The sequence below is a fragment of the Somniosus microcephalus genome, chromosome 29 (assembly GCF_052327205.1).
Source record: "Somniosus microcephalus isolate GS21.2 chromosome 29, FLI_Smic_1.0, whole genome shotgun sequence".
Classification (NCBI taxonomy): Eukaryota; Metazoa; Chordata; class Chondrichthyes; order Squaliformes; family Somniosidae; genus Somniosus; species Somniosus microcephalus.
This window is the reverse complement of record NC_141015.1, coordinates 33,624,447-33,639,876: the sequence shown is the minus strand read 5'-3', so window position 1 is coordinate 33,639,876 and position 15,430 is coordinate 33,624,447. Positions and strand designations below refer to the sequence as shown.

Sequence of the window (15,430 nt, the reverse complement as noted above, 5' to 3'; positions counted from 1 at the left end):
ATGCTGCCTGACCTGCTGAGTATTTCCAGCATTTTCTGTTTTTATTCCATGTTATGCTATATACCTGGAGTGGGACTTGAACCCACAACCTTCTGACTCAGAGGCGAGGGTGCTGCCCACTGAGCCACGGCTGACACACAACCTCAACATCTCGTTACCAGTCGGGTTAAATCCTGTGAAATGCCCGAGAAGCAACATTATTATTTAATGTAACAGATTAATTTCTTCATTGTCTCGCTGGTGAGGCCATCCTGGGCTCCTATCCAAGAATTGACGGACAAGTGCCAGCCCTTTTATTACGCTCAACATAGCAATCAAATGGGCCAGCATCTTATTACATACAATATAGCAATCATCAAACATATTAAAAGAATTCAGGCACTGCACCCAGTAACATAACCAACGTTTATAAAAATCAGATGTTACCACGTCGTGCTAAATGATCTGTTTTTACTTTACTCATTCTGAAGCAGCAGTGTTTAAATCTATTCCAAAAATCACTATCCATACTGTCTCCACACAGCTGTCGGCCCACCCTGGCATCTCTACTGATGGTGACGGTTCGTGGTGCCGAACTATTTCCTGCCCGTGTCAGCGCCTAACCCAAGCAGCAAATACTCACTTATAACATGCTCACGTTAAATGGCACCCAAGAACGAAGCCTGATCTGTGGCAAGAGAGCCCAAGCTAATTGTCTTTGTGGGTTGCTGAGGTGTCACCATGCCTCACTGATACAGACAGATCTTGGCGTTCTTTCAAACTAATCCACCATGGAGGTTAACAGCACTAAAAGCCGCCCATCGCAAACCTCCAGGAAGGAAGGAGAGAAAGAGAGAAAGAAATGGCTCGCATTTATATCGCATCCTATCACATTTCGCAGGGTGTCTCAAAAGTGCTACACCTATAATGCAGTAGATGTAATTTATCTGGATTTTCAAAAAGGCCTTCGATAAGGTACCCCATAATAGACTGATGAACAAGGTCAGAGAATGCGGAGTCAGGGGACAAGTAGTTCTGTGATTCTAGCACCTCATCTTTTGATTAAGCACTCTCCAGCCCTCTGGGCTCAATATAGAGTTCAACAATTTCAGATCATAACCTCGGCCCCTATCACATATATATATTTTCCCTTTCTTTTTTTTAATCCACACTTTTGTCTGGGCTTTTTTCTTCCCTCCCCCATGGCAGCTGTCCTTCATTCTGCCAGCGCAATTCACACTTCATCCAGAGCCATCCTTTGTTCCTTGAATATCTCCCAATCTCTCCTGCTTTCTATCCTGTCTCTGACCTTCCCTTTTGTTCTTTCATCCCCTCCCCCTTTTCCCAGCCCCTACTTGCTTTAAAATCTATCCCTTTTCCTGCTTTTTTTCCCAGTTCTGACGAAGGGTCTTCGACCTGAAACGTTAACTCCGTTTCTCTCTCCACGGAGGCTGCCCTGGCCTGCTGAGTTTTTCCAGCGTTTTCTGTTGTTATTTCGGATTTCCAGCATCCGCAGTATTTTGCTATCTTACTAGCAGAATGGATTGCTGGCTGGCTTCAGGACAGAAAGCAGAGAGTAGGAGTAAAGGAGTATACAGGTGAACGTGAGGTCCCAAAAATAGCTTCGAGAGGAATGACCAGTCCATCTGCTTTGGGTGGTGTTGGTTGAGGGAGAAGTGTAAGCAGACACTGAGATGCCGGAGCTTTTGGGGCCAGGATTGCCTGGGCTCGCAGGCTAGGTGTGACCCTTGGCCTGTAGGTCGGTCACCCAGCTACATGGGCGTTGATGGTTGTTTGACAGCAGTAAGAGCACGGGATCAGCACACCGTCGGGTTGCAAACAAACCCCAAGGCATGAGGGCAACAAAAGCCAAAAGGAATCTGGGCTGTGCTGAGGTTATGACAACCGCCACTCCCCCATTCATGTGCGGACTTGCAAACACCGTGGAAATGTACTTTAAAAATTGGCCTCTGACAGGAGCAACAAATGTAAGTAAGGGCTCACCAGTGCCCAGGTCTCTGTCTGAACACATTGAAACATAGAAGATAGGAGCAGGAGTAGGCCATTCGGCCCCTCAAGCCTGCTCCGCCATTCAATGCGATCATGGCTGTTCATCCAAATTCAGTACGCTGTCCCTGCTTTCTCCCCATATCACTTGATCCCTTTAGCCTTAAGAAATATATCTAACACCTTCTTGAATATATTTAATGAATTGGCCTCAACTGCCTTCTGTGGTAGAGAATTCCACAGGTTCACCACTCTCTGGGTGAAGAAATTCCTCCTCATCTCTGTCCTAAATGGCTTACCCCTTATCTTTAGACTGTGACCCCTGGTTCTGGACTCCCCCGCCATCGGGAACATCCTTCCTGCATCTAGTCTGTCTAGTCCTGTTAGAATTTTATAAGTTTCGATGAGATTCCCCTCTCATTCTTCTAAACTCCAGTGAGTATAAGCCCAATCGACCCAATCTCTCCTCATACGTCATTCCTGCCATCCCAGGTATCAGCCTGGTGAATCTTCGCTGCACTTCCTCCATGGCAAGAACATCCTTCCTCAGATAAGGTGACCAAAACTGCACACAATACTCAAGATGTAGTCTCACCAAGGCCCTGTACAACTGCAGCAAGACATCCTTGCTCCTGTACTCGAATCCTCTTGCTATGAAGGCCAACATACCATTTGCTCTTCCTGAACAACCTTACTTAAAAGTGGGACTAATTGGATAGCTCGACCAAAGAGCCAGCACAGGCATGATGGGCCAAACAGAATCCTTCTGTGCTGCAGCATTCTATGATTCTATGAAATGCAAAATTGCTAACCGCGCACCATGCAGTGCGGAGACTCAAAACTACAAACGCACAGTCTGTGAAGCGAGCATCTTTCACTCCATTAGGGGCACCCTGGTAATGTCAATGTTGGGGCACAGCTGTCTTTAGAGGCCGTAAACTTAAGTAGGTGACCTTTGGCTGTGCCAGTGATGCCAGTGTGGCCGTCAGAAGCAGAGCGAGAGGTGTCAGGGGGCGGGGCGAGAGGGGGCGGGGGCGAGAGGTGTTGGGGGCGGGGCGAGAGGTGTCGGGGGCGGGGGCGAGAGGTGTCGGGGGCGGGGGCGAGAGGTGTTGGGGATGGGGCGAGAGGGGGCGGGGCGAGAGGTGCCGGGGGCGGGGGCAAGAGGGGACGGGGGTGGGGTGGCCACAGAGCATGTACGGCCGCATCTCCATTGGCTGATGTGCTCCAACCCACAGCTGTGCAGTCAGCGACTGGATATTATGGGGCAAAAATTCGGTTGCGGCCCCTTTGGGGCGCTAACTTCACCAGGGCGCTACTTTTAGCGCCCCGAAAAAGTTAGCGCCCCCACGCCCGAAATTTCCTGGTAGAGCCCCAAGAGGCACGATGCGCCGCAGTACTGCAGGCCGTCCTCCCCTTATTAAAGGGGTGGGGCCTTGCACAGCACGACCCGGGGCCCAGCTGGGCCACCAGGGATCGGAGTGCCGGCAGGAGAGCCCGGCATTCAAGAGGAGTGCGGCCAGCACCCCGCAGGGGGTGGGAGGGGGGGGGGCGGGGGGGGGGGAGTGGGGGCTGCAGAGGAGGCCGGCGACAGCAGAGGGGGCAGGTGCTGGCAGACAGCCGGCAAAAAAAAAATGGCCGACCGGCACCTCCCCTTTAATTATCACCGCCCCGGCCGTACGTACGCCCCCCTGACCCTGTCGGAGGTAGCGTCCGGCGGTAAGTCAGGGGGGCGCTAACGAAGTTCACGGCCAGGGAGCGAACGGGGTGCTGTGCACAGCGATGACGTCATCGCCGGAGGCGCAGGGCGCCACCGGTTACTGCTGTCGCTAACCTCCTGCTGAATTTCGTGGGAGGCGTTAGCGGCGCCGCACCCGGGCGCTAGTTGCTTTGCGTCCCGTTAGCGGCCTCTTTGGATAAAGATCCTACTATACATTCAATAGGACGGTATGGAACGGTAAGGTATTATTTACATGAAAAGCACTATGAAAATGCAAGTTGTCATTGCGTTAGCGGTGTAAGTAGGACAAATAACAAGGAAATATGGTTGAAGGGCCTGTACTGTCTGCCTATTCTCTTTCCAATAACCTACACTTTGTGCAACAGGCTTCTGTAGAAATTAATAAAAAAGGACAGTAAAGGATTTTTTGCACAACAGCTTCTTTCCCTTACTCCTAAAGGTTGACTCATTGTACTTGAACAAGTGGGGCCAGGGGAGGGGTGAATTTTATGTGGTGCACGCCCTTGTTTACTTTCCTTTTCCTTCTGCCGCTGTCAGTCAAGGCGAGAGACTTCATGATTCCCAGCGCTAAAAGTCTGTCTCTGTGCTTTCAGTTTTAAGCTGAATCCTGACTGAAGCCCATGGGACCCAAAAATATACACGTCTCCAAACCCAGCAGGTCCTCCTCTGATGTCAAAGTGTGTGGTTGATAGGAACATAAGAACTAGGAGCAGGAGTCCGGCATTCGGCCCCTCGAGCCTGCTCCGCCCCTCAATAAGATCATGGCTGATCATCGACCTCAACTCCACTTTCCCGCCCGATCCCCATATCCCTTGATTCCCCGAGAGTCCAAAAATCTATCTATCTCAGCCTTGTATATTCTCAAAGACTCCGCATCCACAGCCCTCTGGGGCAGAGAGTTCCAAAGATTCACAACCCTCTGAGTGAAGAAATTCCTCCGCATCTCAGTCTTAAATGGCCGACCCCTTATCTTGAGACCAATGTTCGCTCTAGGTTGTGTGCGTGTGTGGGCTGCGCAGTAATCTGATCGACCACGCTCGATCAGCTCTGATGGACTGCTCACATCGTCCGCATGCCCGATACGAGACTCCCAAAACAAGCACTCTACTCGGAGCTCCGACACGGCAAGAGAGCCCCAGGTGGGCAGAGGAAACGCTTCAAGGACACCCTCAAAGCCTCCTTGAAAAAGTGCAACATCCCCCACCGCCGACACCTGGGAATCCCTGGCCCAAGACCGCACAAAGTGGAGGAGAAGCATCCGGGAAGACGCCGAACACCTCGAGTCTCTTCGCTGGGAGCAAGCGGAAGCCAAGCGCAAACAGCGGAAGGAGCGCACGTCAACCCAAGCACCCCACCCACCCGCCCCCTTCAACCACCATCTGCCCCACCCGTGACAGAGACTGTAGGTCCCGCATTGGACTCATCAGTCACCTGAGAACTCATTTTTAACGTGGAAGCAAGTCATCCTCGGTTCCGAGGGACTGCCTAATCTACAAGGTCCAGCGCAGTTCGCTCACAAGCATTCCCACCGGAAATGCGGCGCATGCGCAGAAATTTAAAGAGACCACGCACTGAAATAAACAGGACGCGCACAGCGAAGTGCAGCTTAGAGGGATCATTGTTTGAGATTATGACCCCTAGTTCTAGACTCTCCACTAGAGTAGCACCAGTATCATTGTAATGACATGTCAGCTCCGAATGGCCATTCATTGTGAGTGTGAGGCTAGGCATAGAAACATAGAAGATAGGAGCAGGAGTAGGCCATTCGGCCCCTCAAGCCTGTTCCGCCATTCAATGAGATCATGGCTGATCATCCAAATTCAGTACCCAGTCCCTGCTTTCTCCCCATATCCCTTGATCCCTTTAGCCTTAAGAAATATATCCAACTCCTTCCTGAATATATTTAATGAATTGGCCTCAACCTTGTGTGGTAGATAATTCCACAGGTTCACCACTCTCTGGGTGAAGAAATTCCTCCTCATCTCTCTCCTAAATGGCTTACCCCTTATCCTTAGACTGTGACCCCTGGTTCTGGGCTCCCCCGCCATCGGGAACATCCTTCCTGCATCTAGTCTGTCTAGTCCTGTTAGAATTTTATAAGTTTCAATGCGATCCCCTCTCATTCTTCTAAACTCCAGCGAATATAAGCCCAATCGACCCAATCTCTCCTCATAAGTCATTCCTGCCATCCCAGGTATCAGCCTGGTGAATCTTCGCTGCACTCTCTCCATGGCAAGAACATCCTTCCTCTGATAAGTTGACCAAAACTACACACAATACTCAAGATGTAGTCTCACCAAGGCCCTGTACAACTGCAGCAAGACATCCTTGCTCCTGTTCTCGAATCCTCTCGCTATAAAGGCCAACATACCATTTGCCTTCTTCACCGCCTGCTGCACCTGCATGCTTACCTTCAGCGACTGGTGCACAAGGACACCCAGCGTTGGCAAGCTGTGGAAGGCGTCATAGCAGAGTCCAGGTCTGTCCTCGCCCAACATCCAGACATACCCGCCAGCAGAGGTCACTGGATAGTGATCAGGAGCAGGAATCCTGGCTAATCTTTGTACCTAGCTTGCCCCTAGGGCAGCTGAGGCCAATGGAAGTGGTCAACTAACACCCCAGCTGAGATCAGCCATCTCAGTGCAGACTAAGGACTAACCCAGAGACCACCCTGGTCAGAATAACTCCGAGGCACAATGGGCGAACAGCAGAAAATAAAGGAATTTTCCTGCTCTATTGAAAACCGACTTGCTTTAACAAGGACAGTATATTTCAGAGGAGTGATGATATAAATGACATTTACTTTCCTTCGGTGGCCAGCTTTATTCTGATCCAGTTGCTGAAGTTAGTGGACAATGTGACTGGCACCAAGATTTGCTGATGTACGCAAGCACCACAATGCCTGGCTCGCACTGCCAACTTTACCAGAGTCAAGCCGCAAGTGATTCTTGTTACCAGTTGGGCTGCTACTAACTGCCAGGTGAAGTTAGGGCTCCTGGCAATGCAAGGAGTGGCGATCAATCGACACACAGGAGAAAGGGATCCGCAATAGGAGTGCAGTCTGTTCCCAGACCGGCAGAGCGCGCAGTACTTTTGAGATGCCAGTCAATGTCAGCTTCAACCTGTTCAATCAATCAACTTTTGCTCTGCCCCCAGAGGTTTGTTCTCTTCCGGTGGATCAATCATTGCAGACGACTGGCAGTGAGTGATGACTGCTGCCGATAAGAAGTGCCCTGCAGTTTGCTCTCTTTGCTTTGTGGGCAGTAGGGAAGGAAGCTTAAATTGACCAGTAACTCCACCACTAGTGATAGACTGTAAGGCTAAGTCTCGAGATCACAGAAGGTTTGATGCGGTTTTCTTTTTTGTTTAAAAAAAATGGTCCACCCCAAAAGGGATGGTGCGCTTAATCAGTTTCTACCTTCAAGAGACACAAAGGCACTTTCGCCTTACAAATCAATTGATTCAACAGCAACATCTCCATACAGAGGCAGATTAAGCATTTTTCAGCAAGGTAAAACGAGCAGTTTTTTTCTTTTAAACGCACAGGAACACCTTTCCTCTGCAAACTGATGACTTTAAAAAGGACACCGACACTTGACCGCTTGCTCAGCCCGACGCTGATGCCTCCCCGCGTCCACAGCGCGGAAACCTCCCCGCGTCCACAGCGCTGAAACCTCCCCGCGTCCACAGCGCGGAAACCTCCCCGCGTCCACAGCGCTGAAACCTCCCCGCGTCCACAGCGCTGAAACCTCCCCGCGTCCACAGCGCTGAAACCTCCCCGCGTCCACAGCGCTGAAACCTCCCCGCGTCCACAGCGCGGAAACCTCCCCGCGTCCACAGCGCTGAAACCTCCCCGCGTCCACAGCGCTGAAACCTCCCCGCGTCCACAGCGCGGAAACCTCCCCGCGTCCACAGCGCTGAAACCTCCCCGCGTCCACAGCGTTGAAACCTCCCCGCGTCCACAGCGCGGAAACCTCCCCGCGTCCACAGCGCTGAAACCTCCCCGCGTCCACAGCGCTGAAACCTTACAGCAGGTCTCCACTCGGGATGAGGGAAACAAGTCTGAGCAATGTAAACGGGGGGAGCCAGCCCCATGGACTTCGCTCGCCTGCAATCCAAACTAAATAACGCCCCAGCGCAAAGAGCGCTTTAAGAAGCAGTGTGCGTGTGCGTGTGCCTGCTCACAGCGCACGAGGGGGGAAAACACACTCTATTCGACTCAGTAAACAGCTGACGTAACGAGAAAACGTTAACTAGCAGGTTTTATTTGCTCAGTGCCGAGATCCTTGAAAGCCTGATTGGGTGTATAAGGACTATGCTATTATATGGTTAGATAATACCAAGTAAAAACGAGGTGGGTGTATATGGACTATGATATTACATGGTTAGAGAATACCAAGTAAAAACGAGGAGTCACTAGATTGCCAATAGGACTGGTGTAAAATTGTTTTTCCGCTATGGGTACCTGTACTGTTAATATTATTGAATTATCTGTAAAATTTACCACTGCATTTATACTGTTAACCCTAAAGCTGTTTTTAAGGCTTTGTTTTATTGCGGCTAATGAATGTAATGGATTTAATATGTAATTGATGAGTTGTAACAAGTACTACCATATTTAAATAATAAATATGTTTGACTCCAAAAAAAAAAGCCTGATTGGTAAAACGCCAGAGGAGCTGAACAACCAACAGTCTTAGCACTTGGGGACATGTCCAGAATGTCATGAATTTGATACGTTGAGAGTTGGAATTATTCCAAATGACACACAGGAGCCAGGAAAATGGCCATGATTTAAATAAAGCTCAGTCATTTTACAAAAGGCAACATTTGCTTTCCTTTTTTTATATAAAGGTTGGGGGTGGCGTAAACCTGAGGAATTACAGGAAACACAAAATGCTTTATCCTACCTGCTGATTTTGGAGTGAACTTGTCTCTGTTTGCAGCACATACAGCCAGCAGCCTATATCCGAGATCCAAGTCAAAGCCTTGTTGCGCGGCTACCCGGCTGACCACCTAGGCCAAAGGAAAGAAAAACACAGCACGCCAGTCAATCTCCGAGATACACAGAGCACAGTGCAATGCACAAACAACAGGGAACGTTTGGGAGAAGGAGGCAGTTGTGTCTGTCTCATTGCAACCGTCTGACTTTGGCGAAGTCATAAATAGAGAAAAAGCAAGCCAACTGATTGAAGCTGCATATTTTACACATTCCCCACACCTTTCCTTTGCCTGGGCTATTTTGTATCTTAAGCTGACACTGACTATTGCTTTGTTTCACAGCAGTACCGAAATACTGTAAATAAGCTTCAGGCATTAACTGGGCTTTCAGCCAAGACTGAGCGAACACTCCCTCATTTTCTCTTGGCAAGCCACATTCAGCGGGTTCATCATTAACACATCCTGCTTTACGCTGACCACTTCAAAGGCTCCGGCACCAATGTCTACAGGCACTTTCTGCATTGAAGGAGTGGGCGTTGAGAGCAGGCACACATTACTCCCAGCATTCAGATAAAGGACCCGATTTTGGGAGACCCGGCGTCACTGAAGGCCCACGTTTTGATGGGACGCGATCTTCCTGTTGGGTCTCCACTTGCGATGAAATGCAAGGAGTCGGATTCCCAAATTTTTAGCTGAGGAAATCATGAGTCACCCCAATGGGACTTGCTACACAGGAAGATAGATAAATAAGGGGAGGCAAGGCCTGGAGGTTACTTGTCTTCGTTTGAGCGCCCCATCCTCTGGGTGCTTTAGGACCACATAACAACGCCTGTTAACTGACTTCAACTGTGTAGAGCCAACACAGGCCACTTAGATATGGTGTCAGCCGTGGCTCAGTGGGCAGCACCCTCGCCTCTGAGTCAGAAGGTTGCGGGTTCAAGTCCCACTCCAGAGACTTGAGCACAGAAAGCTAGGCTGACACTCCCAGTGCAATGCTGAGGGAGTGCCGCACTGTCGGAAGTGCCGTCTTTCAGATGAGACGATAAACTGAAGCTCTATCTGCCCGCACAGGTGGATGTAAAAGATGTCTTGGCACTATTTCAAAGAAGAGCAGGGGAGTTCTCCGCCGTGTCCTGGGACCAATATTTATCTCTTAACCAACATCATTGAAAACAGATTATCGGATCATTTATCTCATTGCTATTTGTGGGATCTTGCTGTGCACAAATTGGCTGCCACGTTTCCTACATTACAACAGTGATTACACTTAAAAAAAAAACAAGTACAGGAAACTCTCTTTTTACCGGCACCTAAATAACCGGAAATCTCTCTTAACCGGCAAAATTCAGGAGTAGGTTCAGGTAAGTTTTACTTCATATTAGTGGCCGTGTAACTGGGGTTCCTGGATCTGTGGCCGTGTAACCGGGGTTCCTGGATCTGTGGCCGTGTAACCGAGGTACCGGGGTTCCTGGATCTGTGGCCGTGTAACCGGGGTTCCTGGATCTGTGGCCGTGTAACCGGGGTTCCTGGATCTGTGGCCGTGTAACCGGGGTTCCTGTACCTGTGGCCGTGTAACTGGGGTTCCTGGGTCTGTGGCCCTGTAACCGGGGTTCCTGGGTCTGTGGCCCTGTAACCGGGGTTCCTGCACCCGTTGCCATGCAACAGGGACGCCTGGATCGGAGGCCGTGTACGGGGCTCTCATACTTTAGTAAGTATGCCTCTCTGTAATCCGGACTTTTTGATCAACCGGCACCAGGCCGGTCCCATCGGTGCCGAATAAAAAAAAGTTTCCTGTACTTCATTGGCTGTAAAGTGCTTTGGGACATCTTTGGAGAGGGTGCTTTGGAGAGGGTGCAGAGAAGATTCACCAGGATGTTACCTGGGATGGAGCGCCTCAGCTATGAAGAAAGACTCAACAGGCTGGGGTTGTTTTCCTTGGAGCAAAGGAGGCTGAGGGGGGACCTGATTGAGGTGTACAAAATGATGAGGGGCATAGATAGGGTAGATAAAGAGGAACTTTTCCCCTTAGTAGGGGGGTCAATAACAAGGGGGCACAGATTCAGGGTAAGGGGCAGGAGATTTAGGGGGGATTTGAGGAGGAACTTTTTCACCCAGAGGGTGGTTGGAATCTGGAACTCACTGCCTGAAAGGGTGGTAGAGGCAGGAACCCTCACAACATTCAAGAAGCATTTGGATGAGCACTTGAAATGCCACTGCATACAAGGCTATGGACCAAATGCTGGAAAATGGGATTAGACTGGACAGGGAGGGATGGGCGGCGCAGACACGATGGGCCGAAGGGCCTCTTTCTGTGCTGTAAAACTCTATGACTCTATGACTCTATCCTGCGGCCATGAAAGGCGCAATAAAAAGAATCAAGTCTTTCTTTTAGTGGACTTGCTCCAAAATGGACTACTTTGCCTTAAACCCTCAGGGATGTTCTCTCAGTGATATGGATTAGATTGATCTTGAGTGACTATTTAAAGTAAGCACTTTCATTCATCCCAAGAGCTTAATCCCTGAAAACAATCACATGATCTGCTGTTCACAGACCGTCAGAAACTCCCTTCAGCTACATTTACACAAGATCACGTACAGTTCAGATCAGGAATGGCCAGCGATAATATCTTCACTTATCTGTGTGCTAATGGGCTTGAAAGTCTCTGATTTCAGATACACACACACACATCATGCATCTTAGCTGGATGTCTCTGCTATGTTAAAGGCACATTAGTGCAAGCTGTTTTTTGTATAAATGGGTTAATAGCTGCCCTGGCTGAGAGCTGTGGGTGGTGCCAGAAACGATCAGACTGAAGCTCGCATGATAATATTTTCTGCCCTGTCGAACATGCATCAAAAACAGGAATCTTCTCAAATAGAAGATATAATGATGCCAGACCAGCCATCAATATTACACTATTTGGTAGCAACTAAATAAAGTCTCTGCAGCGCACTATGAAGTTATGGTTAGTGTTTAAAGGCTCCCCTCACTGCACATATAACTATGTTTTTGTAAAACATTAAAAGGAGAGAAGGCCAGTGCAAGAATAAATAAATGAAAATGCAAAAAAGGTGCAAAACTTCATGATTAGCTTTAAAGAATATTTACACAATTTAAATGTGCAGAAATTAAAATATTTAAAACTGGGTACGATCAATTAAAAGGATAAAAGCCAAAGGGGGAAAAATTCGGTATCGCCCCATTTGGGGCGCCGTTATCGGTCGTGCGCAAAGTTTAGCGCCTGGCGCTAATTATCGCCTCCGACAGCAAACTTGGCTTTTATTGCCCCTGGAGGTGACTGGAGCGCTAAATCAAGCGCTTCATACCTGTCTTAAGGCGCAAAGGCCGAGAAGCGAGGTGCTACCTCAGAGCGCTGGCGAAGCAAGGAAGGGCAAATCAAAATAAACCTGCAAAGTGCTGCTCAGTACTCAAAACTCCTTCACACAGCGTTGAATCTCTCCAGAAGTCTCTCTCTCTCTCTCTGACTGCGTGGTGCAAAAATGTCACCGACAAAAAAAGGCAGGAAGCGGTCGCCTTTAAATAGCGCTCCCCCAGTCCCTTTCTGACAGCATAACACTCCCCTCAACCTGTCGTTGCTAGCGGCAGGCGGTAAGGCAGGGGGCACCACTCAATATCCGGTCCGGGGCGCTAACGGGGCGTTGCGCACTTGACTGGCATCACAATCTGCCGGCGCAGGAGATCGTGGCGGTAGTGTTTAGCGCCGCTGCAAAATGTCTAGTTAATTTCGCGAGCGGCACAAACATCGCCGCGCCCGGGCGCTAGTTACTTTGCGCCCCAATTGGCGCCCTCTTAAGGCGCTAACGGGAGGCGCAAACAACTGAATTTTTCCCCCATAAGAGTGTGTGTAAAAATAACCACAGCGAACCAGAGGTGGGTTATGACATTTCCATAAGTAATGATGCATTCCTGGGCAGGGCCCCCCGCCCAACATCATTAGTGGGGTCACTCTCCCTGAACAGGATGTTGAAGACCTTTATGTTCTAAAGGCCACCAGGGGAAGACTGGAAAGAAGTCTGAACTAATGCAAAATACTTCCAACGATTAGGATTGTGAATTCAGCATCTTGAGATTCATGGTCGTTTTTCTAACTGGGTTATAGTAGTAGTGTACACGGATTTCCATCTTATTTCTATCTTATCGTACATAGAGAGTGGTGAGAATGTGGAACTTGCTACCACATGGAGTGATTGAGCCGCTTAGCATCAAAGGGGAAGCTAGATAAGTGTATGAGGGAGAAAGGAATGTTGATAGGCTGAGATGGAGTCGGGTGGGAGGAGGCTCGTGTGGAGCATAAACACCGACACGGACCAGTTGGGCCGAATGGCCTGTTTCTGTGCTGTAAATACTGTGTAATCTTACAAGCTGCAGAACACAATCACTTCTCAGAACGTTAATATACTCCCTCCTTAGACACTCCTTGTACTATCTACAGCACCTTCCAACTCGAGGCTGAAGCCCGAAAGAGTCATTTTGTATCTCACTATGGTACGAGCTAAAGAACACTGTCCCCATGACTACAGTTTGCTAAATCACTGAACATTTCAGTGTGCAAAACTGGCCAATTGACGCAAAAAGACCTGTTTGGGCAGGAAAAGAGTGAAGAAAATGGCTACCACAGCATAAGCAATAACTCAGTGTGTTGGAGCTGTGAAGAGTTCAGCAGAGCGAAGTTTAAAAAGGGAAACTTTTGAATGGTGGGGGGGAGGAAATAGCACTGTTTGAACAATCTTACTATAATATATACCACAGGGGATTGAAAACTGCAGCAGAAACTAAGCAAGCAGTTTCACTACAGTGCCCATTGTGTGTTCATAGTTATCCTCGAGATCCAACTTAATCAGAAGTGATCAGGAACTTTCTCCTCTGCCCTTGGTTTCCCCGACACTGCTGGTAGAGGAATCGGCACTTCTCTGTTGCCACTACCGCCTCCGGGTTGTTTTTATTCCATTTGATATCGACTGCGGCATTGAATTTAAAAAAAAACACCAACTTCATACTCTGAGGTATTTGTTAGCTGTGCTTACATTGGGTATCGGTGGAGTGCTGGGCTGCCTGTTTCTGGCACACACGTCATGTACAGCTGGTAGAATTTGTCGGATTTGCTAATGCTAGGAAGAGCCGGGGGTGGCGGGGGAAGAGAAACTGCGTCATTTCAACGGATTAGAAAATGTTACCAGGTTAATGCTCGGGGTTGCTACCGGCTGTGTGATATTTGTACATCAGGAGCCAGTGGGACAAGCATCCCACTAGTGTCAGCTGTGTCTCAGTGGGCAGCACCCTCACCTCTGAGTCAGAAGGTCGTGGGTTCAAGTCCCACTCCAGAGACTTGAGCACAAAAATCTAGGCTGACACTCCAGGGCAGTGCTGAGGGAGTGCCGCACTGTCGGAGGTGCCGTCTTTTGGCGGAGACGTTAAACCGAAGCCCTGTCTGCCCTCTCAGGTGGACGTAAAAGATCCCATGGCCACTATTTGGAAGACGAGCAGGGGGAGTTATCCCCAGTGTCCTGGCCAATATTTATCCCTCAACCAACATTACAAAAAAACATGGTCTGGTCATTATCACATTGCTGTTTGTGGGAGCTTGCTGTGCGCAAAATGGCTGCCGTGTTTCCCACATTACAACAGTGACTCCACTTCAAAAGTACTTCGTCGGCTGTAATGCGCTTTGAGACGTCTGGTGGTTGTGAAAGGCGCTATAGAAATGCAGGTCTTTCTTTTTCCTTTAAAAAAAACCCAATATAAACAACAAGAACTTGCATTTATATAGCACCTTTAGTGCTGTAAAAACGTCCCAAGGCGCTTCACAGGAGCGATTATCAGACAAAGGTTGACGCCGAGCCACACAAGGAGACATTAGGACAGGCGAGGTAGGCTTTTGGGAGCGACTTAAAGGAGGAGAGAGAGATGGAGGGGCGGAGAGGTTTAGGGAGGGAAGTCCAGAGCTTGGGGCCGAGGCAATGGTGGAGTGATGAAAAGCTGGGGATGCATAAGAGGCCCAGTCTTACTTTCTGTCAACTCAATTCACTCTACGATACTATCTCTGGACATTTCTGTGGAAAAGTAAACTGTCCAACAATTCCGTGGGTGGAGTCCAACTGCCATCTGTTTTCATTAACGGAACTGTCTCGCACCATCTTCTTTTAGTTATACCCCTGCCCAGCGGATTAAAATGACAACATCTCTCACATTTTAAGGTTGATTTAATGATAAAAGAGGTTGGGTGACTGCTTACGCTGACAGAAATGTGTTCTTCAGATTTACAACAGGATCAGAAGCCCTTCAAATTTTTCACTTACCGAGTAATAGATATGGTGAGAGGAGGCGATTAGAAAAAAGAAAAAAAGACAAGACTTGCATTTCTATAGCGCCTTTCACGACCAAAGCGCTTTTACAGCCAATGAAGTACTTTCGAAATGTAGTCACTGTTGTAATGTTGGATTATGTAATGCAGATTGTGTGTGCAGGAAGTATATTACACTCAAGTTCAGTCACACTAGTCAAATAGTCAGAGAATCATAGCATAGTACAGCACTGAAGGAGGCCATTCGGCCCATCGTGTCTGCGCATTCTACTGCATTCGTTTCCTTAAGCGCACCCTCACCATGCGTACTGACTCGGAGCGACGAAGTGCCGGTTCTCAGTTTTAGCCACAAGAACCACTGAGCAAGTGTTTCACTGGATGGCTGCACCATGACATGGGGACGGTTTTGCTGTCTTCACATGGGGGAATCCTTATTTTAAAC

The 15,430-nt window shown here is 48.9% G+C and overlaps 1 protein-coding gene across 13 annotated transcripts in view; it reads right to left on the bottom strand.

The window, feature by feature from the left end:
• Window positions 1–15,430, bottom strand: part of zmiz1a (zinc finger, MIZ-type containing 1a) — a 527,531-nt gene that overhangs the window by 154,153 nt on the left and 357,948 nt on the right. For all 13 annotated transcript variants that reach the window (XM_085970560.1, XM_085970554.1, XM_085970552.1 and 10 more), the window contains one exon: window positions 8,635–8,740. In XM_085970560.1, the coding sequence (XP_085826686.1) occupies window positions 8,635–8,740 (106 nt within the window). The remainder of the gene's footprint in view (window positions 1–8,634; window positions 8,741–15,430) is intronic.